General features: G+C 41.1%; 1 protein-coding gene across 1 annotated transcript in view; it reads right to left on the bottom strand.

The window, feature by feature from the left end:
• The window catches only part of LOC142451657 (antigen WC1.1-like), a 117112-nt gene that overhangs the window by 25142 nt on the left and 64714 nt on the right, over positions 1-27256 (bottom strand). The window contains exon 8 of the mRNA XM_075553370.1: positions 10834-11148. Within this exon, the coding sequence (XP_075409485.1) occupies positions 10834-11148 (315 nt within the window). The remainder of the gene's footprint in view (positions 1-10833; positions 11149-27256) is intronic.

Genomic DNA, 27256 nt, shown 5'->3' with positions numbered 1-27256 from the left:
TGGCCCGGACTGACTCTGTGACCCTGAGGCAAACTACTGAAAGCGTGCGGCAGAGCTACCATGGGAGCAGAGCAGAGAGACCCTGAGGGAGTACAAAGGACAGATTCTGGGGCCAGAGCATGGTACCCCATTGGACCTGACTGAAGGACATGCCTAGAGATAAAAAATCAGAACTTTATCTATTTACAGGTTTTACTTTCTTTAAAAAATTTTTAATTTTAATTAATTTATTCTTCTATGGGTAATTAGTTTCCTTTTTAATTGTTATCACTGTGTTCTCACTCATCACCTATCTTGCTATGACTTGATTTTTGGTGCATATTATTATCTCTACAGATCTATCTAGATAAGGTGGACTGGATGAATAATCTGGAGGAGAAAACAATGGGATCAATGGTTCTGGGGGTACACAGGAGAGGGGAAGGATGGGGTAAGGAGGTGGTGCTGAACAACCCAGGGACAGGGGAACAACAAGTGATCCAAAATCAGTGGCAAGGAGGGTGTGAGAAGCCTGGTAGGGATTCAGCCAGGGCAAGGTAATCAAGAGAAATTACTGAAACACAAATGAAGGCAGAGCATGATAGTGGGACAAGAGGAAAGTAAAAGGAAATAGAGGAAAGAACTAGGAGACAAAGGGTATTTATAGAGGTCTAAAGACTGGAATGTACATATGTAAATATATTTCTATAAGAGTGTGGGGAAACAGATCTATGAGCATATATTTATAGGTTTAGTATTAAGGCAGCAGATGGACATTGGGCCTCCACTCAAGTACTTACTCAATGCAAGAATACTTTGTTCTATTAAATTGGCATTCCAGGATGCACACCTTCCCGACATGATTGCTGAAGAAAAATGTGTGCATAAGCAAATGTGGTGAAGAAAGCTAATGGTGCCTGGCTATCAAAAGATATAGGGTCTGGGGTCTTAAAGTCTCGAAGATAAACAAGTGGGCATCTAGCTGAGATGCAACAAAGCCTACATGGAAGAAGCACACCAGCCTGTCTGACCATGAGGTGTAGAAGGGACCAGTTATTAGACATCAAAGAACTAAAAATCCTATCAGTGGGTGCCCACCTCCCTGATATAATCAATGAAGACAAACGTGTGCATAAGCAAATGTGGTGAAGGAAGCTAATGGTGCCCAGCTATCAAAAGATATAGCATCTGGGGTCTCAAAGGCTTGAAGATAAACAAGTGGCCATCTAGTCCAGAAACAACAAAGCCCACATGGAAGAAACACACCAGCCTGTGTGACCACAAGCTGTTGAAGGGATCAGGTATCAAGCATCAAGGAACAAAAAAGCATATCATTGAAAATGTGGGTGAGTGCAGAATGGAGACTCAAAGCCCATCGGTACCCAACTGGACACCCTCTTACTGAGGGGTTGTGGGGAGGAGATGAGCCAGTCAGGGTGCAGGGTAGCAATGATGAAAAATACAACTTTCCTCTAGTTCTTAGATGCTTCCTCCCCCCACTATCATGATCCCAATTCTACCTTGCAAATCTGGCTAGACCAGAGGTTGTACATTGGTACAAGTGGCAACTGGAAACACGGGATCCAGGACAGATGACTCCTTCAGGACCAGTGGTGTGAGTGGTGATGCCTGGAGGGTGAAGGGAATGTGGAGTCGAAAGGGGGAACCGACTATAAGAATCTATATATAGCCTCCTCCCTGGGGGATGGATAGCAGAGAAGAGGGCAGGGGGAGACGTCGGACAGTGTAACATATGACAAAATAATAATTATTTAGGAATTATGAAGGGTTCATGAAGTAAGGGGAGTGGGGAGAGAGGGAGAAAATGAGCAGCCAATATTAAGGGCTCAGGGGCAGGGCAAATGTTTTGAGAATGATAATGGCAACAAATGTACATATGTGCTGGACACATGGATGTATGTATGGATTGTGATAAGAATTGTATGAGCCCCCAATAAAATGATTAAAAAAATAATTCCAAAAAAATCTGGCCACCCAATGAATTCCAACTCATGACAATCTTATATGGTGCAGTGTACTCTTTTTTTAAATACTATAACATACAATTTTGCATGTGTATGAGTAAATGGGTATGCATGTATATCTGTAGGCATATTTATATACATATTTATATGTTACATATATGTTTATGTATACAATAAAGCACATAGGGATACCTCTTGGAATTGGTTTTCTGTAATTGAAGGCAAGGACCATAATGTGGTGGGAAAATTCAGTCAACTAGCATAACAGTTCATAAAAATAATGTTCTACATCCTAAAAAAAAGGGCTAAAGAATCAGGCGATTCATTTGAAATTAAATGGTAGATATTATCTCATCAACTGCATCCACAGTAAATGGATTAGAAACAAAGTAAAAATGAATCAACATAAAGCAATAGAATTAAAGTGTACATTGCTGAAGTAATATTCAACTTTTAGTACTTGAAATAATGACAAGTTGAAAATAAATGATGGGTAATTATATATGTATTTTGTAAGTCAAAAAAGAAGGAAAGTGAATGTCAATTTATTGATATTGTGAGTAAAATTTCAGACTCTGCTTCTGTAAATGTTTACATCCTTAGAAAACCTATGTAGGATCTCTGTGAGTTAGAATTGAAGTGATTGCAAAACCCAACAAAAATTTTTTTCTTGATATCTCGGTTTTTGGGCTTGTTCTGGGGTCAATGGGGGTGCTGATTCAGAAAATGCATTGGATAGACTGCTTCAGCTGTAGTTTCTACTTTTGTCAAATGACTGGGGAGTTTGTATCAGAAATCTGTGCTTTCGGTATGAAATAAGTATATTTTTATGTAGCACACTTATATTTTAATTTCAATACATTTCCTTCATGCTTAAAAGATCTTAATTAAAACACCACATTAAATTATCCTGAGTTTTCATGGGCAAGCAGAGTGAAGAGTGGTAGAGGCCTATGTTCTGTATCTCCAAATCTAGAGCTGACAGGGGGCATAGTTGTCTTTTTGGAACTGGCCAATCAGATATACCCAGAAACAAGGTTAACATTTGAGGCACCAAAATATGAGTTGGCAGGCATTGCTGTGACTTTCTGTTGTTGTTCGTAGACAACTTATTTAATCAAATTTTATCATTGGGATCATTTCTGCCAATATTCACATCTTCTCCATACTTGAGCCTCAGCATGCAGTCTTTTTCATCCCACACAACAAGCACATGGAATCCACATAAATATATACCTGATATTCTCCACCCCTGGGCCTTCAGTGTCCACACATGATCCTTAGGTACCCGTGGTCAGCTTCTGCTGCTTTCTATCGACAGATACTATAAGCATTGTTCACCTTCTTCAAAAATTCTGCTACATTTTAGTTTTTCAAAAAACCCAGGAAATTCTCTTCTCATATAAATAGATGCATCATGTATCAACATTTTAATATCTTACCATAAGACATATCAGTGAATTTTTATTACATCTTCTATTGACTTGTAAATCCTTGGATAAATGCCCTTCCAAGTTTGAGGTCAAGTGGGTATTTCAAAGAAAAAAGGACAATGTTTTCTAGAAACAACGGAAAGAGAACACTGTGTCTCAGAGAATTTCAAACAGAATGTTCTGTCCCTTAAAGCCAAGAAATTATGAACACTTAGGTCTGGTTCTTGTTTGATTTATTGAATGGAATGCTCTATGCTTCTAGTACTACCAAGTCTGTGAACAGCAGTGACCTCACTCTATGTACACAGAAATAATAAATTCAACTGGGTCCTTGAAGTGAGAGGAAAACAGTTTCTTTCTCCCCCTCCCCTCCTCTGGGCTGCTTGTCACAAAGGGAGTGAGTTTGGTGGTTTGCAAATGTTTACTCTTATAGAAAGAAAATTATAAGACAAAGTTATGAAATTTGATTTTAACAAGGATGATACCAGAGCACACTATTTTGCTAGACAAGACCACCCAAGAAGGAAAGACTAGCAGCTTAACACTGTATGGCAGTGGTTCTCAACCTGTGGTCCGTGACCCCTTTAGGGTTCAAACGACCCTTTCACAGGGGTTGCCTAAGACTGGCCAAAAACATATATTTCCAATGGTCCTAGGAACTGAGACACACTCCTCTATCATTTCTAGATGGGTCCGCCCACATGCAGCTAACACCCACATAGGAGTAACCAGCGTGAAGATTGTTACCCATGCTATACCACGGTTCAAGACAAAATTTCATTGATTTTTCATTGGAAATAAATATTTCACAATATAAAATTACATATTATTTTTGTGATGAATCACTATACTTTAATTTGTTCAATTTGTAACAATGAAAATACATCCTGCAAAGGTAAACAAGCGGCCATCTAGCTCAGAAGCAACAAAGTCCACATGGAAGAAGCACACCAGCCTGTGTGATCACGAGGTGTCGAAGGGATCAGGCATCATCACAACAAAAAATCTTAACCATAGTGAATGAGGTGGGGAGTGCAGAGTGGAAACCCAAAGCCCATTTGTAGGCCATTGGACATCCCCTTACAGAGAGGGTCTTGGGGAGGAGACGAGCCAATCAGGGTACAATGTAGCAATGACAAAACATACAACTTTCCTCTAGTTCTAAATGCTTCCTTACCCACCCCACCCACTATAATGATCCCAATTCTACCTTGCAAGTCTGGCTAGACCAGAGGATGTACACTGGTACAGATAGGAACTGGAAACACAGGGAATCCAGGGTGGATGATCCCTTCAGGACCAGTGGTGAGAGTGGTGATACTGGGAGGGTGGAGGGAGGGTGATTGGAAAGGGGGAACCAATTGCAAGGATTTACATGTGACCTCCTCCCTGCGGGACGGACAACAGAAAAGTGGGAGGAGGGAGATGTCGGGTAGACCAAGATATGACAAAATAATAATTTATAAATTATCAAGGGCTCATGAGAGAGGGCAGAGTGGGGAGGGAGTGGAAAAAATGCGTACCTGATGCCAGGGGCTTAAGTGGAGAGCAAATGTTTTGAGAGTGATGAGGGCAATGAATGTACAAATGTGCTTTATACAATTGATGTATGTAGGGATTGTGATAAGAGTTGTATGAGCCCCTAATAAAATGATTAAAAAAGAAAATACATCCTGCATATCAGGTATTTACATTATGATTCATAACAGTAGCAAAATTACAGTTATGAAGTAGTAATGAAAATATTTTTATGCTTGGGCAGTCACCACATGAGAAATTATATTAAAGGGTCATGGCATTAGGAGGGTTGAGAACCCAGGGAAGAGATGAGCCAGTCAGGGTGCAATGTGGCAGCGATGAAACACATAACTTTCCTCTAGTTCTTAAATGCATCCTACCCCCTACTATCATGATCCCAATTCTACCTTACAAATTTTGCTCGACCAGAGGCTGTACACTGGTACAGATAGGAACTGGAAACACAGGGAATCCAGGGTGGATGATCCCTTCAGGGTGAGAGTAGACATATTGGGAGGGGTGAGGATAGGCGGAGTGGAAAGGGGAACTGATTACAAGGATCTACATATAACCTCCTCCCAGAGCCACAGACAACAGAAAAGTGGGTGAAGGGAGATGTCAGACAGTGTAAAATATGACAAAACAATAATTTATAAATTATAAGGGTTCATGAGGGAGGGGGGAGCAGAGAGGGAGAGGGAAAAATGAGGAGTTGATGCCAGGGACTTAAGTGGAGAGCAAGTGTTTTGAGAATGATGAGGGAAATGAATGTACAAATGTGCTTTGCACAATTGATATATGTATGGATTGTGATAAGAGTTGTATGAGTACCCAATAAAATGATTTAAAAAAATAAAAGTGGGAAGATGAAAAAAAAAAGGAAGGTTGAGAACCACTTCTCTATGGGATGTAAATGGAAAGTTTGTTCTTCACAGATGCTTTGAGTCATAGACAATGAGTTTATGTTTCAGACACTGTGATTAAGAAATCACCCACACAATGAAGATATGTTCTGCTCTGGAGCTTTCCATTCTCCCAGCCAGTGGACAATAACCATACCTGAGCAGATGATTCCGGCATCCAGGTCGTGATAGCAGTCATTCTGCCCCCAGCCACTGGATGGGCATGACCACACATGGGACTCCATTCCTGTGCATTCCAGGTCGTCCAGCCAGATAGGGCCTGATCCTGCACCAAAGTGAGCCTCAGACAAGACTTCAAGAGCTTCTCCGCAGCCAAGCTGTCTGCATACTACATGGGCATCCTGCATGCCCCAGCTGTTTTTACAAATGGTGCCCCAGTAACCTTGGTAATAGATCTCCACTCTCCCTGCACAGCGACTGTTCCCATTGACCAGGCGGAGCTGTCTGCTCTCTGAGGAGAGAGAGTGAAGTCAGTGGAGACATTTACACAGACATGAGAAGGGCTATCCTTCTTTTGGGAATGCTCACCTGAGCAATTGACATCACTGTTCTGTGAGGTTGTGGAATCCACTGGGTCAGACATGAAGTCATTGCACCTTGGTGACATCTCAGTCTGGTTTCCTACAGAAACCAATGATACAAGTCAGTAGCATTGAAGAGTAAAAACAAATAAGACTGAAATTAGCTAATGTATGGAAGCTGCTCCATAGGCCATATCATTGTTAACCTTGTGGCTTGTGGAGTTTGAGGCAGGTCTAAGAAGGATGTAGGAAAAAGGTCAGAAACTCTACACCCAGCAATTAATGGTATTTCCCTTAGTGAGCAAAACCAGAGAATTCAGTCAGAGCGTAACAGTCATAGGCCAACAGCTGAACTGATTTCTTACAAACCAAAATGACCATTGAGCTAGAAGCCAAACTTTTCCTTGGGAGCTAGAGACATTTTTTTGTGTGTGGATCATTTTATTGAGGGCTCTTACAAGTCTTATTACAATCCATACCTCAATTGTGTCAGGGATATTTGTACATATGTTGCCATCATTCTTTTCTAGACAATTACTTTCTAGTGAGCCCTCGGTATCAGATTCTCCCTGACCCCCTTTTTGATCCCTTTGATAGATTAGAAATTATTATTATTTCCATATCTCACATTGACTGCTGTCTCCCTGCCCTCAATGGTTTCTGTTGTTCTTCCCCCTGGAGGGGTGTGTGTGTTGATCCCTCTCCCTGCTCTTCTGGTATTTGCTATTCCCATTTCTGCTCCTGGGTTGTCCATGTCCTGAGCTCTTATCATAGATATAGATATAGAGATAGATATAGATATATAGATAAGGGAGCTAGGAGTCTTTAACACGGAAGTTAGAACAAAGAGGATGCAGTCAGGAACTGGACTGCTCACCTCGCAGTGCTTCCAGCCAGAAGAACGAATCAATGGATGCCTTTTCATGCGTGTGGAGTGCTCTGTGAGAGAACACAAACCACAACAGGAGCTCGTGCACAGAGTGAAGAAAAGTGTAAAAATCCCTTAGACCCATAAAAGGACAAGATTTATTAATCTGATAGAGATTGATGGAAACTCTGAGACTATGGTGCTTAGATATCCTGCCAACCTGGAACTGAGCTTACTCTTGTGGCTCAGTGTTCAGTCAAACAATAGACTGCCCTTGAGGTTAACAATGGCACCAGGGATGCATGCTCACCTGAGAACTGCCAACCACAGGGAACCAACTAGGTAACATTAACCCAGGGGTGACTCAAAAGGGAGAAAGGGCTCAGAAAGAAGGAAGGTGGGGAGTGGTTCACAGAGGCAGGAAGTGAGAAGAGCGCTCTGCCTGGTGGGGACTGCAGCCACAGTCACGGAGCAAAGTGTGCATGAGCTGTGCAATGGAGGACCATTTGCTCAGTCCATTTGCACCCACCACCACATAAAGTAAAAAAAAACAAATGACCCTTTACATTAGTGGAAGCAATATATACTAAATATTAACTATATTTGAAGAAGCAACATTGACTTCATTTTTGAGGAAAATACAATTTTCAGAAGTTAGCAAAGAATTTTTAAGTTCTTTTTCACTAATGGAATTTTTCAATTCAGTGTAAGGGTTAATGGTTGAGAATCTGCGCTCATAAAGGCAGGTGACTGCTGGTGGACAGAGAAACATGATAACTCTCCTGGTTCCTTATGGGTAGACAGATACATTTGAGAATTAAATATGATGGAAGGAGCTAAAAAAACTAAGCCACTGCTTTGGAAGGAAGAGTGAATATTGCTTTATTTTCTTGCTAATGAGCAACAAATTATACCCCAGACTCTAATTTGGAAACCCTGAAGAAAGGTGAACCACAGATATATGCCAAGTTCTGGGTTAAATTTAGTTCTGGGTTAAAAAATAGGTTGGACCCAGTGGCTTACAACTAAGATGAATATAAAATTAAAAACTGAAACACAGAGATAAAGAAAGACAATAAAGAGTAAATGTGATTTGTAACATGCTTAATACTCACTGCCATTGAGTCAGTGCTGACTCATGGCCACCCGCTATGGGTTTTTCAGAGTGTAACTGTTTATGGGAGTAGAAAGCCCAGTCTTTCTCTGGTTGCTAAGTAGGTGTAGTATACAGAATTGGAGTCATAGAAGGATGGGGGCAAGAGGTTAGAGATGAGAGCAGAGAGGAGCAGAGGAGAAAGAGAGAAAAGAAACTAAGAATACAGGAAGAGAATGGATGACAGTTTTCTAAAAGGGGTGGGACATGTTAATGCATTTATTCAACAAGTTCAGAGAAGCCGCAGGGGGCTGTGACAACCCCACACCTAAGCGTGTCATACTAAAGGAGCTACACATCAAAGAGAAAGAGGGGATTCTTGAAGAACTTATGTTTGTGAAAATAGTGTATTCTGTGGTAGTGACACAATCTGGTGCCATTTGGGACTTGAGAGGATTAAGAGTGAAGGGGTGGAGTCTAGTCTGTCAAACACATCATAGCCAATGAGGCCAGTGTGTGGGTGTGGCCTTCTCCCTTGGAGACTCTCTACTGACAAGGCTGAATCCCTGTGAGACACTCCTGAGAAGCCACATGGACCCACTGACATGTGGTATTCCTTAATTCTGCATCATTACATGAGTTTTGTGAGTCTAAAGAGGACTTTATAGAGTGGTATTGGACATATGGGCTAATATCAGACCTATGGACTGGATGTGGACAGGGCTGAGATGTTTTCCCAATATTCAACTGCTGTTGTATATGAAGTTCTTTCTTACACACATATGAGTATCTATGAATTTGTATCTCTAGTCTATCCAGACTAACACATATACATTATTTGTTTTTGCCAATCACACAAATTTGGTACCTTTTTTTGTATGCAAAGAAGGTTATTATAGGCTTTATATGTTTAGAAGTTTTATTTAAGTGAATGTGTTATTTGAGAAAAGAAACAGTAATAGAAAAAAATAAGTATCATGAGAAGCTGCCCAAATTCTATCTCCTAAAAAGGGAATAAGAATCAGGTGACTCATTTAAAAGTAAATGGTAGCTGTACTAGACAGGGTTCTCTAGAGAGATAAAACCAGATTGCTGATAATTTATATATATACCACAAGAAATGAACTGTTAATTTACATACAGATAGATATATAGTACAAGAAATGAACAGTTAAATTATAAACAGATAGGTAGCTATATAATAAAAGAAATGAACAGTTAAATTATAAAACAGTACAAATGGCTCAGTGCAATTCACTCCTGTGAGAGAGTTGTGAGATACTAGCAGTCCTTCAAGTTTTGAGAACCACCAGGTAGTCCTCTGTAGAGAGAGAGAGAGTTAGGCTGTCCCAGCACAGGCAGCAAACAGCAAGGCAGATCACCAACCATTAGCCAGGTCACCAACTGTCAGTCCCCAGCTCCAGAGATGTAAATTCCCATCGTGTGGTCTTAAAGGGACCTCAACTTACAGCAACACAGTCCACAGGCTAGGTGTCCCACAGGTAGTGTACCCTTTAAATTGAGGCACAGAATAAGCAAGGCAGCCGCACACTGCTCCAATGATTAAAGAGCGAGAGACAAGAAAGGCAAGGCGCACCGAGCCATTTATCTCTCTGCCCTTCAATTAATCCCACTTGTGTTTATCAGCCAGGCTGGCACAATAAACTATCTCAGTAGCTATTTTCTCACCAACTGCATCTAAAGTAAATGTATTAAAAAGTAAGAGTAAAAATGAATCCAGACAAAGCAACACAATTTGTTGCTTGTGTATATTGCTTGTATAATATTCAACTTTTAGTATGTGAAATAATGGAAAGTTGAAAATAAATGATGGGTATTATATGGGTATTTTGCAAGTAAAAAAAGGACAACGGATGTTTCTATATTGATATTGTGGATGAAATGTGAGATAATCTGCTCCTGTAAATATTAACATCTTAGAAAATCTATGTAGAGTAGAGACCCTATGTATCAGAAAATTTTCTGGTCCTTACAGGTAAGAAATTATGACCATTTAGGTGTGATTCTAGTCTCATTTATTTCATGGAATGCTCTATGCTTCTAGTATGACCAAGTCTGTGTAAAGCAATGTCCTCACTCGATCCACAAGGAAACACTCAATTCAAGCATATCCTTGATGTGAGGTGAAAGCACAGTTTCTTCTACTCCTTCCCTCCTATAGCTCCTTGTCACAAAGGGAGTGAGTGGGGTGGTTTGAAAAGGATCACACGTACAGAGAGCAAATTATAAAAATACAAAGTTATGAAGTGATTGTGTTTAGGATGATACTAGACTATATTGTTTTGTTAGTTTAGACCACTGGAGAAGGAAAGACCCACAGCTTTGCACTCAGTGGGAAGTAATGGAGTTTGTTCTTCACAGACGCTTTGAGTCACCAAAGACCATGAGTTTGTGGTTAAGCCACTGTGGTTAATCAATCACCCAATAGTCAAGATATGCACTGCTCTGGAGCTTTCCATTCTCCCAGCCAGTGGACAAGACAATAACCATACCTGAGCAGATGACTCCTGCGTCATCGTAGTGATTGCAGTTGTGCTGCCCCCAGCCACGGGATGGGCATTCCCACACATGAGACTCCATTCCTGTGCATCCGAGATCATCCAGCCAGATAGGGCCTGATCCCACACCAAAGTAAGACCAAGGCATGACTGTGAGGGCTTCTCCACAGCCGAGTTGTTTGCACACCACATGGGCATCCTTCATGTCCCAGCCGACACTACAAATGGTGCCCCAGTAACCTTGGTAATAGATCTCCACTCTTCCTGCACAGTGACTGTCCCCGTTGCCCAGGCGGAGCTGTCTGCTCTCTGAGAAGAGATTGTTAAGTCAGTGGAGACATTTACACAGACATGAGCAAAGCTATATTTCTTTTGGGAATGCTCACCTGAGCAATTGACAGCAACTTTCTTTGAGGTTGTAGAATCCACTGGGTCAGACAAGAAGTCATTGCAACTTGATAGCATCTCAGTCTGGTTTCCTACAGAAACCAATGATACAAGTCAGTAGCATTGAAGAGTAAAAGCTGAAATAAGACTGAAATTGGCTAGTATATGGAAGCTGTTCCATAGGCCATATCGCTGTTTACCTAGTGACTTGTGAGTTTGAGGCAGGTCTAAGAAGTATATACTAGAAATATCAGAAACTCTACACTCAGCAATTAATGGTATCTCCTTCAGTGAGCAGAATCAGAGAATTCAGTCAGTGAGTAATTCCCATGGACCAGCAGCTGAACTTATTTCTTATAAGCCAAAACTACAAGTGCCATCGAGCTGGGAGCTGAAAGTCTCCCTGGGAGCTCGGAGTCTTTAACACGGAAGTTAGAGCAATGAGGATGCAGTCAGGACCTGGACTGCTCACCTGGCAGTGCTTCTGGCCAGAAGACCGAATAAATGGATGCCGGTTTAGAGTGTGGAGTGCTCTGTGAGAGAACACAAACCACAATAGGAGCTCCTGCACAGAGTGGGGAAGAAATTGCCAAAACAAACAAACAAACAAACAAACAAAAAAAAAACAAACCCAAATTCTGAAATACTTTAAAGAGACCAGATTAACTAATCTGATAGAGATTGTGGGAACCCCTGAGAGTATGGCGCTTCGATATCCTGCCAACCTGGAACCGCACTTACTCTTGTGGCTCAGAGTTCAGTCAAACAACAGACTGTCCTCTGAGGTGAACAATGGCACCAGGGATGCATGCTCACCTTGGAACAGTCAACCACAAGGGATCAATTAGATAACACTTGCCCAAGGGGTGAGCTCAAAAGAGAGGAATGGTAAGAAAGAAAGGAGAAGGGGGGTGGCTCACAGAGACAGGAAGTGAGAAGAGCGCTCTGCCTGGTGGGGACTGCAGCCACAATTACGGAGCAAAGTGTGCATGAGCTTGTGCAATGGAGGACCATTTGCTCAGTCCATTTGCACCCACCACCACATAAAGTGAAAAAAAAAAGACCCTTCACATTAGTGGAAGCAATATATACTAAATATTAACTATATTTATACAAGCAGCGTTGACTAAATTTGAAATATATACTAAATACTAACTATATTTTAGAAGCAACGTTGACTGCATTTTTGAGGAAAATAAAAATCTCAGAGGTTAGAATTTGTATGTTCTTTTCTAATAATGAAAATTTTCAATAGTTTGTTTCTGTTTTCTTCTTTTATTTAAAAATAATTTTATTGGGATCTCATACAACTCTTATCAAATTTAATCAAAGGTGATCATTGGGAACCTTTCTGCTAATATACTCATCTTCTCCATACCCTAGTCTTAACCTGAAGTCCATTTCATTTCTTACCACTAGCTACACAGAATTCACATACACACACACATGACATTCCATACCACATCTGGACCATCAATGTCCACAGAGAACTCTGAGTTACTATGAGAATTTTCCACTTGTTTTGTTGCCCATCTGTTTAATCAAACATGATGTTCTTCTCCAGGGATTGGTCTCTCCTGGCATATCCCAAGTGTATAAGACACACTCGCCATCCTTGTCTCTAAGGAGACAGCTGGCCCTACATCTTCTGAGACAGATTGATTTGTCCTTTTAGCAATCCATGGTACTTTCAATGTTCTTCTACAGCACTGCAATTCAAATGCATCTATTCTTACATGATCCTTATGCGATGTCCCAGTTTCACATGCATATGAGACAGAGGAAAACATCATGGATTGGGTTGAGCACATCGTGCTCCTCAAATTAACACTCTTGCTTTTCCATACTCTAAACTTTAGAGTCTAAAGCAGTGGGTCTCGACCTTCCTAATGCTGCGACCCTTTCATACAGTTCCTCCTGTTGTGGTGATCAACCAACTATAAAATTATATTCGTTGCTAAGTTATACCTGTCATTTTGCTACTGTTATGAATCTGGCGACCTCCTAAGGGATTGCTACCCAGAGGCTGAGAACCGCTAAAGATATCTTGTGCTGCAAATTTGCCTAATGCAACCGATCTTTCGATATCTTGACTGCTGCTTCCATGAGCATTGACTGTGGATTCAGGTAAAACAGAATCCTTGAAAACTTCATATTTTTTCTCCCATTTATCATGCTGTTACCTATTGGTCCCGTTTTCAGGACTTTGGTCTTCTTTACATTGAGTCGTAATCCATGCTAAAGGCTGCAATCCTTGATCTTTGTCAACAAGTGGCCAAGGCGTCCTTGCTTTCAGCCAGCAAAGTTGTTTCAGCTGCTTATTGCAGTTCGTTAGCGAGTCTTTCTCCAATCCTGATGCCACGTTCTTTTTCATATAAACCTACTTCTGTGATTATGTGCTTAGCATACAGATTGCATAAGTAATACGAGAAGATACAATCCTGACCCACACCTTTCCTGATTCAAACCCTGCAGTATTCCCTGTTCTTTTCGCACAACTGCCTCTTGATCCAGGTGCAAGTTCATGTGAGCACACTGAGAGACTCTGGGATTGCCCTTCTTCTCGATGTCTTCAAAAGTTTGTTGTGAGCCACACAGTTGCATGCCTTAGCATAGCCAATAAAACACAAGTAAACAATTTTCTGGTGCGCTCTGTTTTCAGCTGAGATCTATCTGAAATCAGCAATCTCTTGTTCCACACTCTCGTCTGAATACAGTCTGAACCTCTGGCAGCTCATTGTCAAAATACTGCTGAACATGTTGTTAGATGACATTCAGTAAAATTTTACTTACATGTGATATTGTTCTATAATTTGATCATTCTGTTGGATAACCTTTTTTTAGAATTGGTGCAAATATGGATCTCTTCCTGTTAGTTGGCCCAGTAGCTGTCTTCCAAATCCTGGGAGAGGTCTGTGAATGCTTCCAGTGCTTTATCAGCTTGTTGAAATATTTCATTTGTTTTCCCACCAAGTCCTGGAACCTTGTTTTTGGCTAATGCATTCAGTGCAGCTGGATCTTCTTCCTTCAGCACCATTGGGTCTTGCTCATACGCTACTTCCTGAAATGGTGGAGTGTCGACAAATTCTCTTTTGTAACGTGGCTCTGTCTGTTCTTTCCATCTGCTTTTGATGTTTCATGCATCATTCAATAATTTTCCCATCGAATCTTTCAATATTGCAATTTGAGACTTGAATTTTTCTTTAGTTCTTCCAATTTCAGATATTCTGAGAGTATTTTTCTCTTTTGGTTTTCTAATTCTAGGTCTTTGCACATTGGATTACAATTTTTTTGTCTTCTGAAGATTCCCTTTGAAATTTTCTATTCAGCTCTTTTATATCATGATTTCTTCCATTTACTTCAGCTACTCTACAATTAAGAGCAAGTTTCAGAGTCTCTTCGGACATTCAATTGCATCTTTTTTTCTCTTTCCTGTCTTTTTAATGACCTTTTACTTTCTTTTTTTTTAAAATTTCTGTATGTTAATATTTTATTCAAAAGACTTCAATTTTTGACCTTTTACTTTTTTCATGAACGATGGTCCTGGTGTCCTCCCACAGTTCATCAGATCTTCTGTCATTAGTGTTCACTGCATCAAATCTGTTCTTGAGATGGTTTTGAATTCAGGTTTTATTTTAGACTTGTTTTAATGTTCTTCAGCTTTATCCTGAACTTATATATGAGTACATAAATATACACATGATGTTCTCCACACCATACCTTGACTTTCAGTGTCCACAGAGAACACTTGTTTCTGTTCTTTTTGTTATATGCTGTGCAGTTGTTCTGACCCATGGAGACCTTAGGCTCAACAGAATGGAGCACTAATGGGTCCAGAGTCATCCTGTCAATTGTTCTATGCTTGAGCCCGTGGTTGCAGCCACTGTAGCAATCTATCTCATTTAGGGACTTGCTCTTTTCCACAGCCCCTCTATTTTATCAAGCATCATGTCCTTCTTCAGGGCCTGGTCTCTCCTGGTAACATATACAAAACACATGAGATGAAGTCTTGCCATCTGAGGTAGGTAGTTTATTGTGTCAACCTGGCCAATAAACACATGTGGGGTTAATCGAAGGGCAGAGGAATAAATGGCTCCATGAACCTCACCTTTCTAGTTCTCTGGTCTCTTGCTTTCTGATGGTCAGACCAGGGTGCAGCTGCCTTAGCAGTTTTCTGCTTCAGCTGGCAAGGCTCACTTCCTGCAAGACATCCCTGAGGCGATGCCTCATGGACCTACCCTGATGCAGTCCTGGGTGCTGAAGCACCTATGTGGAGACCCCTGCCAGCGCTGAGATGTTTACACATTCACTGACTCGACTTTCCTCCTGCAGTTGACATCACAGTGTGTTTTGTGAGATGGAAGCGGATTTTATAGATTGGTTTTGGCCATGTGGGTTAATGGGATAATTTTGGACTTGTGGGCTCGGGCAGCACTGTGTTGGGTGTTTTTTTTTTTATGCACATTTAACCTTTATATAAAACACTCTCATAAATGAGTTCCTGTGGATTTGTTTCTCTGAAGTACCCAGACTAATACACCATCTTTGTTTCTAAAGAGTGCTCTTACATTTCTTCTTCCAAGATTGATTTATTTTTCCTTTTGGCAGTTCATTGCAGTTTGAACTCATTAGTTCAATATTCTTTATTTTACCAATGTCCAGCTTTCACATGCGTATGATCGAAAATACCATGGGAAGGCACCTTAGTCCTCAAAGTAACATCCTTGCTCTTTAATAATCTAAAGAGGTCTTGGGAAACAAATATTCCAACGTAACTTGTGTTTTCACCTCTCCTCTACTGCTTACATAACATTGATTGTGGATCCATGGAAGACCTATTGTCAGCTTCCACTGCTTTCTGTCCCTAGTCACTATAATCATTTTCCAAATTCTTGAAAAATTCTACTTGTCACCTTATTCGCATTTTATTTTTAAAAACCCATAAAATTATCTCCTTATATATCATTGGAAGCATCATGTATTAACTTTATAATATCTTTTTATAAGATCCTTTAGTTAATATTTATTATACCGTTTACGATTTGTAAGTGCTTAGATGATTGTTCCCCCAAGTTTCAGGTCATGTGGATGTTGTTTAAAAGAAAAAGATGGAAAATCTTTTCTAGAAATAGTGGCAGAATCTAGCTCAGAAGCAACAAAGCCTACATGGATGAAGCACACCAGCCTGTGTGATCCTGAGTGTCAAAGGGATCAGGTGTCAGGCATCAAAGAACAAAAAATCAAATCATTGTGAATAAGGAGCAGTGCATATCGGGACCCAAAGCCCATCTGTAGGCAATTGGACATCCCCTTACAGAAGGGCCACGGGGAGGAAATGAGCCACTCAGGGTGCAGTGTATCAACGATGAAACATACAAATTTCCTCTAGATCCTAAATGCTTCCTCCCGCCTGCCCCCCACCCCCCACTATCTTGATCCCAATTCTACCTTACCAATCCTGCTAGACCAGAGTATGTAGGCTGGTACAGATAGGAACTGGAAACACAGGGAATCCAGGAAAGATAATCCCTTCAGGACCAGTGCTGAGAGTGGTGAGACCCAGAGGGTGGACGGAACATAGGGTGGAAATAGAACCAATTACAAGGATCTGTATATAACCCCCTTCCTGGGGGATGGACAATAGAAAGTGGTTGACGGGAGATGTCAGACAGTGTAAAATATGTCAAACAATAATAATTTATAAATTATCAAGGGTCCCTGAGGGTAGGGGGAATGGGGAGGGAGTGGAAAAATGAGAATCTGACCAAGGGCTCAAGTAGAAAGCAAATGTTTTGAGAATGATGATGGAAGCAAATGTACAAATGTGCTTTGACACAATTGTTGGATGCATTGTGCTAAGAGTTGTACAAGCCCCAATAAAATGATTCAATGGGAAAAATTGCAGGAAAACCCTGTGTCTCAGAAAATTTCAAATAGAGTTTTCAGGTCCTTACACCCAAGAAATTATGACCATTTAGGTCTGATTCCAGTCTGATTTATTTGATGGAATGCTCTACGCTTCTAGTATGACCAAGTCTGTGTAAAGCAGTGTCCTCACTCTATCCTCACAGAAACACTCAATTCAAGTGTATCCCCGATGTGAGGTGAAAGCACAGTTTCCTTCTACTCCCTCCCTCCTATAGCTCCTTGTCACAAACAGAGTAAGTATGGTGGTTTGCAAAGGATCACACGTACAGAAAGGAAATTATAAATACAAAGTTATGAAATGATTGTGTTTAGGATGATACTAGTGTGTATGGTTTTGTTAGTGAAGACAACTGGACAAGGAAAGACCCACAGATTTACACTCAGTGGGAAGTAATGGAGTTTGTTCTTCACAGATGCTTTGAGTTATCAAAGACAATGAGCATAAGTTTCAGACACTGTGGTTAATCAATCACCCAATAGTCAAGATATGCACTGCTCTGGAGCTTTCCATTCTCCCAGACAGTGGACAAGACAATAACCATACCTGAGCAGATGACTCCTGCGTCATCGTAGTGAATGCAGTTGTGCTGCCCCCAGCCAGCAGATGGGCATTCCCACACATGAGACTCCATTCCTGTGCATCCGAGATCATCCAGCCAGATAGGGCCTGATCCCTCACCAAAGTGAGCCATGGGAATGGCTATGAAGGCTTCTCCACAGCTGAGCTGTCTGCACACCACCTGGGCGTCTTTCACATCCCAGCTGTCACTACAAATGGTGCCCTAGTCATTCTCGTGATAGATCTCCACTCTCCCTGAACAGCTACTGTCCCCATTGACCAGGCGGAGTTGTATGTTCTCTGAGGAGAGAGAATCGTGTCAATGGAGACATTTATACAGATATGTGAAAAGCTATCTTTTCTTTCAAGAATACTCACTTGACCAATTTAAGTGCAATATTGTGTTAGACAGGGTTCTCTAGAGAGACAAAACCAGATTGCTGATATATATATTCACAAGAAATTGACTGTTAAATTATATACAGAAAGAGATATAATACAAGAAATGAACAGTTAAATCATAAGGCAGTACAAATGGCTCAGTGCAACTCACTCCTGTGAGAGAGTTGTGACACTGCAGTCCTTCAACTTTTGAGGGCCGTCATGTAGTCCTCTGTAGAGAGATGTAGGCTATCCAGGCACAGGTAGTAAACAGCAAGGCAGGTCACCAACCGTCAGCCAGGTCACCAGCAGTCAGTACCCAACTCCAGAGATGTACATTCCAATTCTCTGGCGAGGCAGGTCTTAAAAGGGCATCAAGTTACAGCGACACAGCCCACAGGTTAGGTGTCCCACAGGTAGTGTAGCTTGCAAATTGAGGCAAAGAACAAGTAAGGCAGCCACACACTGGTCCGATGATCAAAGAGCGAGAGACAAGAAAGGTGAGGCTTGCCAAGCCATTTATCTCTCCACCCTTCAGTTAACCCCACATGTGTTTATCAGCCAGGCTGGCACAATAAACTAACTATCTCAATCCACCCCTTGCCAACCTGGCACTTGTACACAATTCTTTAGCCATATATAGTTATATAATTTCTGGACATTGATGAAATCACCCTTATACTTATCACCAATCATCTATCATACATATAAATGAAAACACACTGAGTCAAATTGTATATGATATATCATACATGAACAAAGGAAAGATATGCAATAAGCACATAAAAAGAAAATACACGGAAAATTACAAACCTTGCATTTGCAATTGATCATGTGATTGTAACTGATAGATAGAACTACCTTCTACTACTACCCATTTGGTATTACCTTTGCCCTCGGCAAGCACCTCAGTTGGCTGTGGTTTTTTGCCTGGTGGGGTGGCCCAGACCTTCATTCCTGAGGGGTCTGGGTCATTATAAGTCCTGTCAGGATTGGGTTGCTGTAATTTACCATTTACTTTAATCACAGGGCATGGTAGCACTAAGAGTCGGCCTATGGGATCTCCTGGATTCCAGACATATTCTTCTTTACCTCCATATGTAACACCAGTCCAATTTCTCCTAGGTAATCAGGATCACACCACTTAGTACAGTGACACCCTTCCTGGCCTGTTGATCCAAAGGCATGAGAAGCCCAAAGTGGCCAGGGGGCATTCTCAGCTGCCAGTTCAGTGGAATCCATGCTGTGTTTCCAGGTGGGAGAGTTCCTTCCTTTGGGACCAGGACATCCAGGCCTAAGGAACACAGGGTTGCTGGGACAGAAAGCAAAAATGCTGCAAGTGGATCACTAGGAGTAATAGTGAGTGGTGCCACTCCAGCTTCCACCCCTTGGCTCCTTGACCCATGAATTCTGGCTATTGGAGACACAGCACCATATATTGGCCACTGGTTTAGGGCGTCTACAGCTTCCTGGAGAACATTGCCCCAGCCTCGCAAGTTGTTGCCACCTAGTTGGCACAATAATTGTGTCTTTAGGAGCCCATTCCATCGTTCTATCAAGCCAGCAGCTTCAGGATGATGAGGAACATGATACGACCAGTGGATTCCATGGGAATGGGCCCATTGCCGCACTGCAATTACTGTGTGTAGGGAACTGCATATCCCCCTACCGTGGATTTAAGCCATGTACGACCTTTATGAATTTACTCTCAGTTTCCTGCCATACAAACTGCCCTGAGATTTTACTGACCTTTGTTCCTTTCCCGCCAGAGGGTGGCTGCCTTGACCCTTGCTAGGATTGGTGCTCTTTCACTAGCAGCTGCTATACTCATTGGTCAATACGTGGCTGGTGGCATCTCCCCCCAGGCGTGAGGTATGCTTCATTAGCATACTTACCTGTTTGATCAGTTGTCCGCCATTTCTTCCTTATTTAGAGATGCACGACTATTGGCTACCTCAGCTGTACCTTATTTTACATGTAATGTATTGGTGCCAACCCATCGCTGGCTATTTAAACCTCTGCTCTCAACTCAACAAATGAGGCTTGATCAGATTCCTGTCTTGCCTCCGTCTCTCCGCGCCCTTGCCCATCTTCATTCCCAGTCCCTCTTTCAGGTACCCATGTTGTTGATATCCCGCGGGATGGGACAGCTGTGAAGTGAGTTCCTTGATCTGAAGCAATGTTATGTGGGATGCCATGCCGGTGGATGAGGTATTCTGTAAGTCCACGATTAGCAGTTTTGGCAGAAGCATTGCATGCTGGGAAGGCAAATCCATATACAGAGTAGGTGTCTATTCCATTAAGAACGAAATGCTATCCCCTCCATGATGGAAGTGGTCCTATGTAATCAATCTGCCACCAAGTTGCTGGTTGATCTCCCCAAGGAATGGTCCCATATTTTGGACTTAATGTTGGTTTCTGCTGCTGGCAAATGGGGCGCTTAGCAGTGGCTGTGTCCAAGTCAGCCTTGGTGAGTAGAAGTCCATGTGGCTGTGTCCATGCATGACCTCCATCCCTGCCACCATGTCCACTTTGTTCATGTGCCCATTGGGTGATAACAGGGGTGGCAGAGGAAAGAGGAGGACCAGTCTCCATAGTGCGTGCCATCCCATCCACTTGATTATTAAAGTCCTCCCCTCCAGAGGTAATCCTTTGGTGAGCGTACACGTGAGATACAATTAACTTTACTTTCTTGGCCCATTAGAGAGGTCTATCCACATACCTCTTCCTCACACCTCCTTGTCACCAATCACAATCACAGCCCAGATATAACAACAATTATGTTTTTAGGACATGACCCTGCACAAAGTTCACCTTCATGCAGAGATCACTAAAGATAGGGGTGTGTAGCAAAGTGTGGTGAAGAAATAAGATGGTGTTGGCCAATCAGAAAGAATAGTGTTTTGGGTCTTGAAGTAATATCTTCCAAGAAGCAGCCATCTAAATCAGGATACACTAAATCTACACGGAAGAAGTACAGCAGTCTGTGTGATTCAAGGATTGTAAATAACACAATTCAAATTTAAGGAGGGAATGGTATCAGAGTTTAAACTGTAACGCTTGGTTTGCAGAAAGCTATGGATGACAGTGGAAACCCAAAATCTAGTTGCAGGGTCCCCACATAGTTTCAGTATCCAGTGGATTCCATCAGACCATAATCAAGGGATGGGAATAACCTGCTAAATGCAATACGTTATCATTTGATCTCCTTTCAACTCATTTTAATATTGCTTCATGAGGTAGTTAGTTTATTGTGCCAACCTGGCCGATATACACATGTGGGATTAATTGAAGGGCAGAGAGATGAATGGCTCAGCGAGCCTCGCCTATCTTGTCTCTTGCTCTTTGATCATCGGGCCAGTGTGCGGCTGCCTTGCTTGTTCTTTGCCTCAATTTCTAAGCTACATTACCTGTGGGACACCTAACCCATGGGCTGTATCACTGTAATTTGAGGTTCCTTCAAGACCTGCTTCACCACACCATTAGAATTTATGTCTCTTGAGTTGGGGACACTAGGACCCTGTCATCTGGCTGACTGTTGGTGACCTGCCTTGCTGTTTGTTGCCTGTGTCTGGATAGCCTGAATTGCTCGATAGAGGATGACCCTGCAGCCCTGAAGACTTGAAGGACTGTCAGTGTCTCACAACTGTCTCACAGGAGTGAGTTGCACTGAACCATTTGAACCACTTTATGATTTAATGAACTGTTTATTTCTTATGTTATACATCTATCTGTATATATATATATATATATAATTATTAGCCTTCTGGTTTTGTTTCTCTAGAGGACCCTATCTAACACACTTCACTTTTTAATATTTTTCCTCTTCAATATTTTTTTCTCTTTGATTGAGATTTTCATATGTATATTTCATCTAGTCATTTTTTGTTTGCTTGCTTTGTAGAACTTTTTCTGATTTTGATTTGTATGATTTCTGTGTATAAAAAAATCCCATACAGGTACATCTATGAAGGCACTAACTGGTAGGGGCAAAGCAGAGTAATATGAAAGGAAATGGGGAACTAACAACAGTGAGTATGGGAAGAAAATGTTCTGAAATTGATTGTGGTGATGATTGTATAATTCTTCTTACAATGACCGAATGATTACATTGTATGCTATGTGGAAAAAAAACTACTATGAGCTATCACCTCATACCTACTAATAAAAATCACAATAACATGTGTTGGCAAAAATATGGGAAATTGGAATCCTTTTCCACTGATAATTTTGTATATAACTTTATATAAAACTATTTCTTGGAAGCAGTTGGAAACTTCTCAGAAATCTAAATATATACTTTTCAACTGAGTTTTTTCTGTGTTTTATTTTGTTATTGTTATTATTGATTGATGATTTATTGCTTTTTGTTGTCCTAGGCATTTCTTTATATGACATCCTGGATAGGGAACTCTATAGAGAGTAACTGGATTAATAATTTCTTGGGGTTGAGGGAGATGAGGGACTAATAATAAATAATGAATAGGTTTACTGGTTGGATAGAGACTGGTGGAACTCCCGAGACAATGACCTTTAGTTACCCTTCAGGTCTGCACCGAAACTCATCCCCTTGCATCAATTTTCAGCCAAACAATAGTCAGGCCTATATAAGGAACAATATGATTAGCAAAGCGAATACATGGTGCGGAAACCATGTCTGATCTCTCTCAGCATCAGAAAGGAGAGTGAGAATCCAATTCCCTATCTGCCCAAGGATAATTCGTATGAGGCAGAGGTTAGACATGCCTCCACCTCTATCCTTCTTTTTCCTATTCTGACACCGATCGTCCCTCCGTGGCATTCTGCTTCTCTACTGGGTTTGCTCATCTGTTGCACAAACCACAATTGGGATGATGGGAGTTTATTAGGGAAATTAACTGGTTACAACTGCTCAGGATCAGAAAACCTTATGGATACATTCTTACCGCGAAATTGAAAAGTACTTCTCTCTTTCTGTTTTATGAATTCTCAGGCATGGGGTCCTTTTGCCTTCTGCCCTGCTCAGGAAATTGTTACAAATCTCCTTTACTGTTGATAAATGCCCACTCTGTCTGTAAGCCAGAATCCTGCCCTGAGGTTCTCAGTTTTATATATTCTCTGGACCAGGAAGCTGCCACCATGGCTCTTTCTTCATGGCCCCTGCTCCTGCTTCTCTACACAGAGATCCTGGATGAGTTTGGCTCCTTCTTTTGCTGGTAATAGGATTTCCCCCCTCATTTTAAAATGGCTCACTTTATACCATCATAGTAGTAAAACTGATCAATCATTGAATTAGAGTACTTTAAGTTTATTTGTGTGATAGCATCAAGTCATTTGGCAGAAATTATGAACAGAATGGACAAAAGAGCCATATTATGTGTCACTGCAGGAGATATGCACTCCTTAGAATAGTCAAAAATTGAAGATAAAAAGGGAAACATTTACCCATCGCCAAACTTCAGTAGAGTTAGGAAAGAAAGAGAAACCAGAAACACAGGGAGGAAGAGGACAAAGTGATGTTATAAACTAACCCACCAACCAACCAACCAACCAACCAACCAACCAACCAACCAACCAACCAACCAACAACAAAAAAACATATTCTTGAGAACGAGGGGGGTCAGAGTAGAGATCCAAAACCCATCTGTAGACAATGGGACATCCCCTCACAAAAGGGTCACAAGGAAGGGATGAGTCAACCAGGGCACAGCATAGCTCTGATGAAACTCACACCATTCCCCTGGTTCTTTGAGGCTTCCTAACCCCCATTATCATGACCCCAGTTCAACTTTTCAGTTCCAGAGCGCATACACTGGTACAGATAAGTGCTTACCACAAAGAATCCAGATCAGATAAACCCCTCAGGAACAGAAATGGCAATAGCAATACCAGGAGAGTAGGGGTAGGTTGGGGGAGAAGGGGTAGAAGGGGGAACTGATCACAATGATCAATGCCTAACATCCCCCCACCAACACCCAGGGGGACAAACAACAGGAATGTAGGTGAAGGCACAAAGCAAAGTGCCTTCAGGGATGAGGCTGGTTTGTGGAGCAGGGTGCTTCCAGATACTTAATTGGGGGAGCTAGGTTACTATCCCTGGGGCTTCGAGCTAAGCGCCTTGGGCTGAGTGACTTGATAAAGTGGCATGACCTTTGGGCATTGTTGGAAACTCTAAAAGAACTTTGAAAGACTGCAGCAGCAGAGCAGATGCCAGTGGGCTGTGAAACCAGAGAGACCCCTGCTTGGAGGCATAGCTGAGAAAGACTATTTTTCAGAATAATTGAATGCCGAGCATTTGTAACCCTCCATCGTCCTTAATAAACCTCATATTCAGTAATGTAGTCTGTGAGTTTTGTGTGCCCATTGTAATGATTTTTTTAAAAACTTAACTCAGAAGCAGAGAGCGCTATGAGTGAGATATGTGGAGGATGGAAGGAAGCACGTATAATCTTAGCCTCATCGATATTGGTCTTGAGCAACATAAATATTGTACAAACCTTTGAACAGATCCAAGAAATCACATGGAAGACTCCAACATATTGTTAGAGAAATTAATCAAAACGTGAAAATCAAAGGAAAGATATATTTGTATCTTGGAAGATTTGCGATTATGAAGAGGCTAATTATTCCAAGATAATCTATACATTTAACACAATCCCATTAAAATTTTTACACCAATCCTTTTTGGAAATTGTAAAGTTTATTCTAAAATGCATATGAAAGGCCAAGAACAAATTAAGAACAAAGTTAGATGACTTAAGTTATTAAAATATAAAAATTACTATTGGGTTGTAATGATTAAGATGGTGAAATATTGGTACAAGGAGAGAGAAATGGTAAGTGGCACAGATTTTAGAACCCAGAAATGAATTCATAGGCAAATAGTCATCAAGATTTTGACAATGATTTCACTGCAATTTAATGCAGGAAATAATGATCTTTGAAGTTAATGGTGTTTGGTTAATTTAATAGGCATAATAATTAAAATTCTATGATGTTTAGCTTATTTCACAAACCAAAACCAATTTTGCAAGGTTTGAAAATCTAAATGCAAAAATTAAAACAATAAATCTCTGAGGTCAAGTAGTTGAAGTAAATGTGTGATACCTTCAGACCGGCTACCAATGATACTGACGTCAAGAGGGGGTAGAGGAGAGCAGACCTCCATCCTGGTGCTTCTAAGAGTGTCATCTTTAAAAATATTATTTATTTATTTCTAATTTATTATTAATTGAGTATGAATACATATATCACTCCACAGTTCGATCACATCAAGCAGAAATATACAATCACTATAACAATCAGGTTACAAACATTCTCTTTCTTCCTGGACTCCTCGATTCCATCCTAGCCTTCACAAGATTCTGAGCTTGAAGAAAGCAGACTGCTGCCCTTCCTCCAGGGAAGTGGCTGGTGAGATCGATTTGGTGATTGGCAGTCATGTACTTATGCAAAGGGCCACCAGGCTCTATTCTTGTAGTGTGTGAAGATTTCTTAGGGAAACACGTACAGGGCTAATGAACTGTGATGTATAAAACAAAACCTAGGTTATATAATAGTTAACAACTTATCTTCATCCAAATATACCAGCAAGAGAGTGCCAAAGAGGGAGAGAAAAAAATTACAGTGCATATCATCTGACAAAAACTGAAAGCTAAAATCACAAGCTTCTTACAAACCCATATGGAAACGACTACTCAATAGAGACTGGGCAAAAACAACTGGCATTTCAAAAAGGAAAACTGACATTGCTATCAATATAGAACGTGTGGGTGTCTGCTTATGGATATGGAAAACAAAACCATCACAGTATAACACTCCTGAAAGACTGGCTAATATGAAAAAAGATTTGCCATATCAAGTTTTGGTGATGGTGTCAAGCAGAATGAATTTTGGAAATCTTTGAAGTGTAATATAGGAAAGAAGATCATATTTTTGCATATAAGGTCAAAATGGGTTTAAATATATGATACATTACATTCATAGAAGCATATAAAGAAAACATAGTATTCTCAGTTATAGTTATTGAGGGTTAAAGCAGATGAACATTAATCTCATAGGCAATGAGGAAATATATATTGAAGTCTTTCAAAATGGCTGCCCTGAGAAAATAATGATGACTTTTTAAGAGATCAATGAAGACATATCTAAAATATTTGTTTATTAGAGCATTATTAGTGAAAATATAAAAGTCAACAAATGGAACAAGGTAAGAAATTAATATTCAATAATATGTTGAATTACTGGCAGCTATAAAATGGTATAAAATATATTTGAATGAAACGCAAAAATTTAAAATAGCTGATTAATTTTTTAAAACCTTTTATTAGGGACTCATACAACTCTTATCATCATCCATACATGTACATACATCAATTGTATAAAGCACATCTGTACATTCTTTGCCCTAATCATTTTCAAAGCATTTGCTCTCCACTTAAGCCCTTTGCATCAGGTCCTCTTTTTTTCCCCTCCCTCTCCACTCTCCCCTTCCCTCATGAGCCCTGGGTAATTTATAAATTATTATTTTGTCATATCTTGCCCTGTCCGGCATCTCCCTTCACCCCCTTTTCTGTTGTCCGTCGCTCAGGGAGGAGGTCACATGTAGATCCTTGTAAGCAGTTCCCTCTTTCCACCGCACTCACCCTCTACCCGCCCAGTATCGCCCCTCACACCCCTGGTTCTAAAGGTATCATCCACCCTGGATTCCCTGTGCCTCCAGCTACTATCTGCACCAGTGTACAGTCTCTGCCCTATTCAGTCCTGCAAGGTAGAATTCAGATCATGATAGCGGTGGGTGGGGTGGAAGAAGCATTTAGGAACTGGAGGAAAGCTGTATTCTTCATCGGTGCTACATTGCACCCTGACTGACTCATCTCCTCCTCTAGACCCCTCTGTGAGGGGATCTCCAGTGGCCGACAAACGGGCTTTGAATCTCCACTCTGCACTTCCCCCTTCATTCACTATGGTAAGATTTGTTTTTGATGATGCCTTATTCCTGATCCCTTCGACACCTTGTGATCGCACAGGTTGGTGTGCTTCTTCCATGTGGGCTTTGTTGCTTCTGAGTTAGATGGCCGTTATTTCACCTTCAAGCCTTTAAGACCCTAGACACGATCTCTTTTGATAACCGGGCACCATCAGCTTTCTTCGCCACATTTGCTTATGCACCCGTTTGTCCTT

Source organism: Tenrec ecaudatus, chromosome 6 (assembly GCF_050624435.1).
Source record: "Tenrec ecaudatus isolate mTenEca1 chromosome 6, mTenEca1.hap1, whole genome shotgun sequence".
In the NCBI taxonomy this organism is placed as follows: domain Eukaryota; kingdom Metazoa; phylum Chordata; class Mammalia; order Afrosoricida; family Tenrecidae; genus Tenrec; species Tenrec ecaudatus.
This window is presented reverse-complemented; position numbering and strand designations above follow the sequence as displayed.